At 22.1% G+C, this 11,625-nt stretch overlaps 1 protein-coding gene across 1 annotated transcript; it reads right to left on the bottom strand.

Moving 5' to 3' along the window:
* Positions 1-2,449: 2,449 nt before the first annotated feature.
* LOC122507853 (E3 ubiquitin-protein ligase synoviolin A-like) lies at positions 2,450-11,495 on the bottom strand. The gene is made up of 8 exons (XM_043620794.1): positions 11,251-11,495; positions 10,427-10,519; positions 10,161-10,313; positions 7,409-7,699; positions 6,998-7,212; positions 6,630-6,841; positions 5,963-6,317; positions 2,450-3,327 (listed from the first exon to the last, which is right to left on the bottom strand). The coding sequence occupies exons 1-8, from the start codon at positions 11,377-11,379 to the stop codon at positions 3,003-3,005; spliced, it is 1,773 nt and encodes a 590-aa protein (XP_043476729.1). The 5' UTR covers positions 11,380-11,495; the 3' UTR covers positions 2,450-3,002.
* Positions 11,496-11,625: the final 130 nt, after the last annotated feature.

Raw genomic sequence — 11,625 nt, 5'->3', positions numbered from 1 at the left:
GAAGAATGAATTTATAAAAATGTTTGTTAATTATGTTATAATAATTATTTTAACAAAAAAAAAACCTCAATGTCAAGGAGTTGAGGTTATGTTATTAAATGAAATTTTTGTTTTGAATTTCGCAAAAATGATAAATATTTACTGTAAAAGAAATTTCCGTAAGATCATTTTATATTATATAGTTTATTTACAGTTTCGTCATTCGAGATAAGATTTTCACAAAAGATAAGAAATTTTGCAAAAAAAAAATTCGATAAGGAATATATAAGATGAAAAGAATATATTTTCCATAATTGGCTGTCGATTTTTGTTTTATATTTCTGTGAAACAAATAAGTATTTTTTTATAAATAATAACATTGTAAATTTAATTCTTTTTCATTGATTGATCAAATAGAAAATGTATAAAATAATATTGATATTTTTTTGTATTATTAGTTTTAATAAAAACTCCACCAATAACGTTCGAGATTTAAAAGAAACTTTGCCTTTCATTGGTCGGGGAATAATTTATTATCCTAATTAAAAAAATAACAATAGAATTGTTGTGATTGATCAAACACAAGGAACACAAGCAACACACAAGTTTTTCTTGTATTTTTAACAAAATTAAAATTATTGCTTCTTATATTTCTTTCATTTTATGAATTATTATTTTTGACACAAAAAAAAATTAGAATTAAATATTTCTTTTATTAATTAACTAGCAATTGTTACGCGCTCGGAACGTGATATTCGATTTATTATTGTTATGCAAATTACAACATTTTTTATTTTCAAATACCTACAAATTTTTTAAATAATTTCATAATCAAAATTTTTAAAATGCACATTTTCAAAAATTGTAATAAAATTTCACGAAAGAATTCAATTATTTTCTAAAATTTTGATAAATCCTTATAAATAATTCAATTATTTTTTTAAATATGTAGTAGAATCTTTAAAAAAATTCAAATTATTTTTATAAATAGTAAAATTCTTCGCAAGAATTCAATTAATTTTATAAATAGTAAAATTCTTCGCAAGAATTCAATTAATTTTATAAATTATAGTAAAATTCTTTGCAGGAATTCAATTATTTTCAAAACAATTTTAATTGAATTCCCCGGATGAATTCAAATATTTCCATAAATTTCAATTATTTCCTAAAATTTTAATAAATTCTTCGAAACAATTCAATTAATTTTATAAATAGTAAAATTCTTTGCAGGAATTCAATTATTTTTAATCCAATTTAAATAAAATTACACGAAAGAATTTAATTATTTCCAAAAATTTCCATAAAATTCAATTTCAACAAGAATTTAAAATTCTCTATAAAAATAATTCAATTATTCTCAAAATATTTTTTAAAAAATTTCTATATAGAAATTAAATTACTTTCAATACAATTTTTAAATATATTCGTGAAAAAAATTGAAAGAATTCAATTATTTTCAAAAAATAATAAAATTCTTGTGATGAATTCAATTATTTTCAAAAAATAATAAAATTCTTGTGATGAATTCAATTATTTTCGAAAAATAATCAAATTCTTGTGATGAATTCAATTATTTTCAAAAAATATTTTAATAAAATTCTTTAAAGAAAGAAAGAAATTCCATTTCTATAAAATTCTTCATAATAATTAATTATTGATTAGAATGAAAATTTGCAGTAAAGCCAAATAATTTTCAGACAAGGAAATAAATATTTATTTATTAATTAAGTTTTTTTTTCTGTAAAAAAATTGTTAGTTTTTAATTTTTTACAAAAAGAATTTGTCATGAAAAAAACTTTAGAAAATAATTTCAAGACATTTCAAGAAATAAATATTTATTTATGTTTATAAATTAGTCTATGCTTGAAATTTAATTTTTAGAATCACATATTAAACTAAAAAAATCATTGAACATAGATTAACAAAGTTTATTGCAGACGACAGATGTCATTTAAAACAAATATTGAACAAATAGCACGCTTTCTTTAATAATAATAATAATAATAATAATTTTATTAATAATAATAATAATAATAATAATAATTTTAATAATAATAATAATAATAATAAAATAATAATATATTAGTGCCGTCGTTCTTTGTAAATGGATCAAAGTCAATAACGTTTCGTTATGAAACATAATAAAAAGAAAGTTCTTTTTTGTATAACAGTACAAATCCTCTTTTTTACACTTATCTCGAATGAGCGGCGGTGAATAATTTTTTGGTAATACCAGAAAAAAAAGGAATATATTTTTTATAAATTTAGAGTAATTGTAAGAAAAAACTGAGTAATTGAATAATAAAGAAAAACGGCAATGAACAAACTGAATTCAATTTTTCAATTCGATTTTCTTGTTACTCAATAAAAAAAAATCTTTTTTGAAATTTTTTTTTTAATTCCAATTTCACTTTTGTGTTTATTTTCGATTTTAATAAATTTCTTTTAGTTGTTTTTATAATTATTTTTATTTAAATAATAAAGTTATCCAGTATTTTATTAAATTGCCGCTTTTTTCATTTTTTGAAAACCATTTTTTAAAGGAAAATTGTTTTTTTTTATCACCTAAATGAATACAATTCGGTCACTGCCGTGAAATAGAAAAGAAAACTCTCTAAAGCGCCAAATGTAAAATCTACGTATGTACAATAAAGTAAATCTGTTTCTTTTTTTTTCTTTTTTCTTTTTAAGCGCATAGAAGAGTTTCTTTTTAAATATTATTATAAAACACTTGCTTCATACACACGAACATACACACAGCAAGAAGAGTTCACACTCTGAAATCGACAAAAATTTTTCTATTCTTTTTTTCCATTATAAACTCTGCAATCGTAGTTCCATTTATTAACAAACGTCTAATCGATTAATCTCTTCGATAGTTGAAACACTTTTTTTTTCCTTCACAAAATGATTGAACAACTATCAAAAAGAGAATAAAGACTTCTTTTTCTTCTTTAATTTCACAACACAGAAGTTTAGTATTCTTTATTGTGTGTTTCGTTTCGTTTCTTTTTTTTATTATTTTATTCTGCTTGTGTCGAGAATTTTTGTAATCTCCGTCTTCTTATATTTTCCTGCTCCTCTGAGGTTTCTGAGTTGATTTTCGATGAACTAATATCATTACTATTTGTGCTTGGAGTTGAATTTTCCGTTGATGTACTTGGTTTTGGAAAATCTACGACAGTCTTGGAATTGTGATTCCCAATGTCATTCGACAATAATGTGGGATCTTTTGTCGAGGTTTGACTCGATTCTGGAACCTCGCTCGTTGCCGATGTTGTAGTTGTTGTTGTTGTTGTAGTTGTTGTTGTTGGTGGTGGTACTGGTGGTGGTGGTGGTGGTGGAACACTAGAAAAAAAAATTCACTTTTAGAAAAAGTAATTTCAATATCAGGGTTCCCACGCTTTTGCTCATTTCAAATTCCCTGACTTTTCCAGATTAAAAAAACGGACTTTTTCCAAGTTTTTAAACTACATTTATATTTTACCAAATTTAATAATTCCCTGATTTTCAGACAAAACTTTGACTTTTTCACTGACTCTAAAGAATATTCTGATTCCCCGCAAAATGAGTAAATACACAAAAAAATTTTCTATTACATTTATTTTCAAAAATTTTTCTTAATTCAATAATTTGTATATCAATTATTTTAATAAAATTTCCGAAAAGAATTCAATTATTTAAAAACAATTTTAACAAAGTTCTACACGAATATTCAATTATTTTCTAAAATAACGAAAATTTCACAAGAATTCAATTTCAAGCAATAAAAATTTTAAAATTCAAACAGTATGAAAATTTTTAAAAATAATTGAATTTTAGCAGTAAATTTGATTAAAATTGTAATTAAAAATAATTAAATTCCTGCAAAGAATTTTACAACTTAAGAAAATAATTCAATTCTGGCGACGAATTTGAATAAAATTTTTACAATTGAATTCTTAATGAATTTCATTTTTACCAATAATAGGTTTTCTTAAAATTTTTTTAAAAAATTAAAAATTTAAATAATTTAAATAATTTAAAAAAAAAATAAATTTAATACTATAATAAAATAATAAATTTAAAATAGCTAATAATCATTTAAATATTAAATAATAATTTAAAATTTAATAAAAATAAAATTCTTTCGACGATTTGCAGTAAAATTTTTACGAATAATTACATTTTCCGAAAAATTCAATTAAAATTGTATTAAAAATAATTGAAATTCTGCGATGAGTTTTATTATTTATAAAAAAAATTTTGTTAGAAAATTCCAGTTGAATTCAATTATTTAAATACAAAAAAATAATTTAATGAATATTATTATCTATTTTAACTCAAATACATTTTTAAATAATTTAATTCTCTTGACAAATTTTAATACAATTTTTAAAATTAATTTCATTTTTCGAGAAGTTTGATGAAAATTGTATTTAAAATAATTGAAATTCTGCCAAGAATTATATTAACATTTTTTTAAATAATTGAATTTTGGAGAGAAATTTTATTATTTATAAAGATAATTGAAATCATGATGAGATGTTTTGTAAATTATTGAATATAATTGAATTTCTGCGAAAAATTATATTATTTTTGAAAATAATTGAATTCTTGAGACGAATTTTATTAAAATTTCTTTTGAAATAATTGAATTCTTTTGTGAAATTTTATTGAAATAGTAGACATTGAAAATAATTAAATTAAATTTTTTTTTTGAAATTAATTAAATTTCTCCGAAGAATTTTATTAAAATTATTCTGAAGAAATTGAATTCTTACAAAGAATTTTATTAAAATTGTTGAAAATAATTTAATTTTTTGAAGAAATTTGATGAAAATTGTATTAAAAATAATTGAAACTTTGCCAAGAATTTTATTAGAATTTTTGAAAATAATTGAATTTCGGAGAAAAATTTTATTATTTATAAAGATATGTAATTGAAATTTTGACGAGAATATTTATAAATTTTTGAACATAATTGAATTTCTGAAAAGAATTATATTATTTTTGAAAACAATTGAATTCTTGAGACAAATTTTATTAAATTTGTTATTAATACAAAGAATTTCATTAAAATTTTTGAAAATAATTTAAGTTTTTGAAGAAATTTAATTAAAACCGTATTGAAAATAATACTTAAATTCTAATAAATTAATTGTAGCAAGGGATTTTAAAATAATTGAATTTCTTTGATAAATTTTAATATAATTTTAAAGAATAATTACATTTTTCGAGGAGTTCCATTAAAATTGTATTAAAAATAATTGAAAGTCTGCGATGAATTTTATTAAATTTTTTTTTAACTAATTGAATTCTTTTGGGGTTTTTTTTAAATTAAATCTAGTAGATATTAAAAATCATTGAATTGAGGAAAAATTTTAAAATTAATTAAAATTTTGACAAGAATTTAATTAAACTTTTTGAAAATAATTGAATTTCTGCAATCATTTGTAATGTCTTTAAAATTCAATTTGTTTTAGTCCTTTTAACTAAAATTCTTCTATAAGTCCATTATTTTTAATAGTCAATTAAATATATATATTAAAAAATTTAACTAATTTCAGAAGAATTTTAGTTTAAAAAATTTTGTTTAAATCTAGGTTTTTTTAAAAAATTTTAATTAAACTCATTTAAAATTGAAATTTTACAAAATTTCAAATTAAAACCTTTTGAAGTTTATCTACTTATGAAAATTGTAAACGCAACTTTTTTAAAATTGAATTAATTTTGAAATATTTACGAAAAATTAAATTTCAAGAATAAACACAATAATTTTAGTCAACAATTTTCCAGGATTTCGATCAAAATTCCCCGACTTTTCCAAGTTTTTTCAAGGTTTATAAAAATTCCCTGACATTTCCAAGTTTTCCAGTTTTCCAGGTTGCGTGGCAATCCTGTTATAATATCTATTTTCATAAAAGTAATTTTCTTTGGATTTTTTTTTTTTGGAATAAAAATTGAAAAAATTCGATTTTCTTTTTTCTAAAGATCAACTTACTTTGTATTTAAGGTTGCAGTTACAGTCTGGTATTGATTCATCATTGCGTTCGCGGCGTCTAATAAAAGTTGAACCCTCTGAAGCATTTGTATCCTGGCCTCGAGGGCTTGACGAAGATTTCCTTCCATTGCTCGTAACTCTTCCTCGCTTAATGCGGTCAAATTTGGCGGAGGTGTTGGCACTGGAGGTAAATTTATCATTGGTGGGAATGGTGGAGCGAAAAGTGGAACTCCACCTGTTCCAAGCGGCTGAAGCAACGGGAACGGTAAATTCCCGTTATTTTGCCCTTGAACGGGAGCCGCTCCCCCTGGAACTTGGAAATTCGTCCAAAATGGCGGTATTGGCATGCCTTGTTCTGAAAAGAATCGCAAAACAAACAATTAATTCACTATTTAAATAACTATTTAATTTACATTTAAAATAACTGAAATTAAATCTAAATTTAACAATAATTCAACTAATATAAAATTATAAGTAAAATTCATAATCATTAATACAATCCAAATACAATACAAAAGAATTATAAATATAAAATTATAGAAAATAGTAATAGATTAATAGATAATAATAATAGATTTATAAATTTGAATCTTCTTAATTTTTTTTTTTAGTTTAGAAAAATATTTTAAAAATTTTCTATGTTAAGAGTGAGAATTTGGATTTTTACGATTTTGTTCACCGCCGGGAACGGGAACGGTTTGAGGAATATGAGCGGCCTGTGGTTGTGTCGGTGGTCTCGTGTCCCTTCGATTCGTTGGTCTCAAAATATTCAAACGACAAGTCGGACAAGTTTGTTGTCGTTGAAACCAGGATCGCAAACACGCCGTGTGGAATATATGATTGCACGGCAACTTTTTACTCGCAGACACCATTTCCTCACTGCACAAAGAATTATTGTTATATCAATTTTATTTATTTATAATTAATTAATAAAATTAATAATTAACTAATAAAATTAATAATTAATTAATAAAATTAATAATTAATTAATTAATTAATAAAAATTAGATTAAGAAAAAAAAGAAGAAATCTCACCGACAAATGATGCAAACATTATCGGCCGCCGCCAATTCTTCGGCTGTTGCGTCAGGATACAATGTGTTCATGTTTCGAATTGCCCTTCGTGACATGACAATATCGTGGAAAGCTTTCTTGAAATTTCTAATCGTGTAGTACATTGGCCGAAAAGCAAATAGGGGAAGTGTGTATATTCGAACCATAATGGCGACAAAACAAATATACAAAATTACCTGAGAATAAGAAATAATTAATTATTATTTGATAGAGAAATTGTTATTGTATAAATTAAAGAAATGATAAATTAAAGAAATGTATTTCTCTCCCCTAAAGAGAAAAATTATCCTAATTTTCTTCTATATAGTCGAGGAATCAAAATTGATTTTTATATTTGAGTAAAAAAAAGTAAAGTTTGAAGTTTTTTTTTACCTTCATAAGACCAATAACAAGTTCCGTGTAAAGAAGGAAGACTGGTTTATTGTCCCAGGGATTCTCGCTTTGTAAATCTATCGCGTGCAAAATATATTTAATCCAAATGTTTAAAACAACGGTCAATAAAATTGCGTATTCAAAGCCAAAAACAAGTTGCACTGATGCGCCTTTTGCAAGCGTTGAATTGTAGGCGTATTGAAACATTGTCACATTTATTATAAATAAAAGAACTAATAAAGTTCCCACTCTTAGATGAAATAGCCATGTTATCACCGGACTTCTCTCCATCTAAATAGACAAATAATCGAAATTAATAAATGCTTTCTAAATTTAATTAATGCATAATTAAACATGGTTGCCACGCTTTTTGCTTTTTTTTCAAATTCCCTGACTTTGCCAGGTTAACCAGGTTAAAAAATGAAATTTTTCCAGGTTTTTTAAATGAAAATTATTCGAAAACATCAATAACTTCATTTTCAAATAATCATTATTTTTTTTTATAGAAATTAAGATATTCAAAAATTTTTATTTATTAGAAAATTCCACGAGAATTAAATTATTTAACTATAAGAATAAATATTTTATTAAACAATTGAATGTTTCTTAAAATTGAATTTTCAAAAAGAATTTCATGAACAAATTTTTAAATAATTGAATTCTCTTGACAAATTTGAATCAAATTTTTCAAAATAATTGCATTTTTTGAGAAATTTGAGGAAAATTGAAATTATGAAAATAATTGAAATTCTGTCAAGAATTTTATTAAAAGTTTTAAAAATCATTGAATTTCGGAAAAAAATTTTATTATTTATAAAGATAATTGAAATTTTGACGAGAATTATTGTTATTTTTTAAACATAATTGGATTTTTGTGAAGAACTTTATTAAAATTATTTTGAAAAAAATTGAATTGTTACGCAAAGCATTTCATTAAAATTTTTGAAAATAATTTTATTCTTTAAAGAAATTCAATTAAAAATTTGTTGAAAATAATACTTAAATTCTAATAAATAAATTGTAGCAAAGGTTATTGAATTAATTAAATTTCTTTGATAAATTTTGATTTTTGCAAAGAATTTTATAAACATTTTTTAAATAATTAATATTCTTTGAAAAATGTTAAGCATATTCTATTTTAAATAATTGAATTCCTGTAAAATTTGTATTATTTATGAGAAGAATTTTAGTAAAATTTTATAAATAATTGAATTTCAGTGAAAATTTGTATTATTTTTGAAAATAATTGAAATTTTGATAAAAAACTTTATTAAAATTTTATAAATAATTGAATTCCAGTGAAAACTTTTATTATTTGTGAAAATAATTGAATTCTTGAGAAGAATTTTATAGAAATTTTCTAATTTAAAGCAAATTTTATTTTAAATAATTGAATTCCTGAAAAAATTTTTATTATTTATGAAAATAATTAACATATTGAGAAGAATTTTATAAAAATTTTATAAATAATTGAATTTCAGTGAAAATTTTTATTATTTTTGTAAATAATGAAAATCTTCAGAAGAATTTTATTAAAATTTTATAAATAATTAATTTTCTTCGAAAAATTTGAAGCAAATTCTATTTTATATAATTGTATTTCAGTGAAAATATTTATTATTTTTGAAAATAATTGAAATCTTGGGAAGATTATTATTAAAATTTTATAAATAATTGAATTTCAGTGAAATTTTTTTATTATTTTTGTAAATAATTGAATCCCTGTAAAAAATTTTATTATTTATGAAAATAATTTAATAATATATGGAAATAATTAGTAAATAATTGAACTTCTGTGAAATTTTTATTATTTAGGTATGAAAATAATTAAATGTTTGCGTAGAATTTTATTAAAATTTTTTTTAACTAATTGAATTCTTTTTGGAATTTTTATTAAAGTTGTAGATATTAAAAATCATTGACTTGAGGAAAGTTTTTGAAAATAATTAAAATTTTGCCTAGAAGTTTATTAAAATTTCTGAAAATAATTGAATTTCTGCAATCATTTGTAATTGCTTCAAAATTCAATTTGTTTTAGTGTTTTTAACTAAAATTCTTATATAAATCCATTATTTTAAATAAAACTAGTTAAATATATATTAAAAAATTTAACTAATTTCAGAAGAATTTTAGATATTTTTTTTAAATCTAGGTTTTTTTATATTTCTAATTAAATTAATTTAAAATTGAAATTTTACAAAATTTTAATTCAAAATCTTTTAAAGTTCATCTACTTATGAAAATTGTAAACGCAATTCTTTTAAAATTGAATTAATTTTGAAATATTTAAGTGAAATTATAATTCAAGAATGAACACAATAAGTTTAGAAAACAACAATTTTCCAGGATTTCGATCGAAATTCCCTGACTTTTCCAGGCTTTTTTAAGGTTTATAAAATTTCCTGACATTTTCAGATTGCATAGCAACCCTGATAATTACTAACAGTTGAAAAATACTTATAAATACATAATTATTAATAGTTGATAAATAATTATTAATACATAATAAATTAATTAGATTATATTAATTTAATAAGTAAATTAAATGTTAGTGTAAATTTAAGTGTAAATGTAATTTTAGTGTAAATTAAATTAAAGTGTATTCAAGTGTTTAAATTTTAGTGTAAATTAAATTTAAAGCGACAATTTTCGGAATATTTGACAAAACAAGAATGAATGCGGAAATAATATTTAGATTAGGTTGAAAAAAAAGATAAGATAAAGTTTTAAATTTCATTAAGTTAACACTTACGAAATCGACTCTGTCTTCAGCAAGCCAATGAAACGATTTCAAAAATAGTAAAAGTGTGAATAAAGCGACGAATTTCGGACTGAAATCATCCCTAAAAACTGTAAACGCTAAACACGTTTCTGTCACAGCGTACCACACTCTTTCCACTAAATGCTAAAAATAATAAAAATTGATTTTTTATTTATTTCCTAATTTTCCAATTATAAATATTTTTCATATAGGCAATAGAAAATTTTAATCGGAGAAGAAAATTAAAATACACTCACTTCAAGTTCCGCTGCTCTTAAATTTCCAAAGAATATTTTTCTCAAAAATGTATTCATCATAAATACGAGTATCAATCCTTGTACATACATCACCTGAAAATAATTTTTTCAATCACTAAGTATTTTTAAATTAATCTCTATTAAATTTATAACATTTTAACCAAACAATGACAATTTGGAAAATAATTTCCATATTTTGGAAATGTAGATATTTTCCTATTTTATTTTCCCTTACAAAATCTAGAGAAAAATTTATTCGGCAATATTTATTTTCTACTTAAAATAGAGATAAAAGAAAATAAAAATTAATTCAACTGAACTTCCTTTCAGAGTCTATTATTGTCATTTCTTTTTTTATAATAAAAAAAAAGGTGCGCAAGGTGATAACAATGTAGACAATATTCATTTATTCTTCATTATCTGGAATAGATAATTTACTATATATATAATATAAAAACTCAAGAATATTAAACATTTGAATTATTTCAGCATTAAAGTACAAGAAAAAATAGACAAAATAAATACAGAAACATTCTAGAGAAAAAATTTTAATAAATAATTTTTGAAACATTTACGTGGACTATTCGCACACTGCCAACTAAATAAATAAGATTTGATAAAAAAAAAATTATTGAATTATCATATACTAAACAATGGAATATGGTTGGGATAAACTGATTTTCAAAGTGAAAATAATCATTAATTAAATGGACTGGGAATAAAGTTTAATGACAAGACAAATTTGAAATATTCTTGAGTAAACGTTGAACAATGTTAAATATCAATTATAAATGAGATAATTGAGAAAATGATGAAAAACTTACAGCCATACTGGGATTGGACTTGGTTATGTAGACCACGGAGGGATAAAATTGTTTTTTTTGGTAATAAGCATTGCCGATAACAAAGCTCGTTAGAGCAATGCTTATCAGCATTATGCCCGCCACCCTCATCTCTTTTTTTTCAAATTTTTTCCAGCCAGGAGGCTGTTTTTTTTTTAAATTTTCTTCCTATTGTTCACTTATCACACCGAAAAATTTACGTTTTTGACAACTCTAAGAAAGCGCTGCTTCATTGCGGCATTTATTGAAACTACATGACACATACGTGTCGTCTGGCCGTTTTACCCGCGAAATTATCATTGCCAAGAAATTTATTTAATAAATCACAATCCATTAATTTCTTCCCCCACAACATTA

This window comes from Leptopilina heterotoma, unplaced genomic scaffold (assembly GCF_015476425.1).
Source record: "Leptopilina heterotoma isolate Lh14 unplaced genomic scaffold, ASM1547642v1 Lhet_52, whole genome shotgun sequence".
NCBI lineage: Eukaryota > Metazoa > Arthropoda > Insecta > Hymenoptera > Figitidae > Leptopilina > Leptopilina heterotoma.
The sequence above is the reverse complement of the archived record's forward strand: the minus strand, read 5'-3'. Positions and strand labels throughout refer to the sequence as shown.

Bases quoted from the DNA above. Each gene is read 5' to 3' on its own strand.
- LOC122507853 (XM_043620794.1), bottom strand. From the start codon at position 11,379: ATGAGGGTGGCGGGCATAATGCTGATAAGCATTGCTCTAACGAGCTTT. The intron at 7,213-7,408 runs GTAAAAAAAAAC...TCTTATTCTCAG, and splicing joins TTGTTATTGGTCTTATGAAG to GTAATTTTGTATATTTGTTT. The intron at 6,842-6,997 runs GTGAGATTTCTT...TTCTTTGTGCAG, and splicing joins AATGTTTGCATCATTTGTCG to TGAGGAAATGGTGTCTGCGA.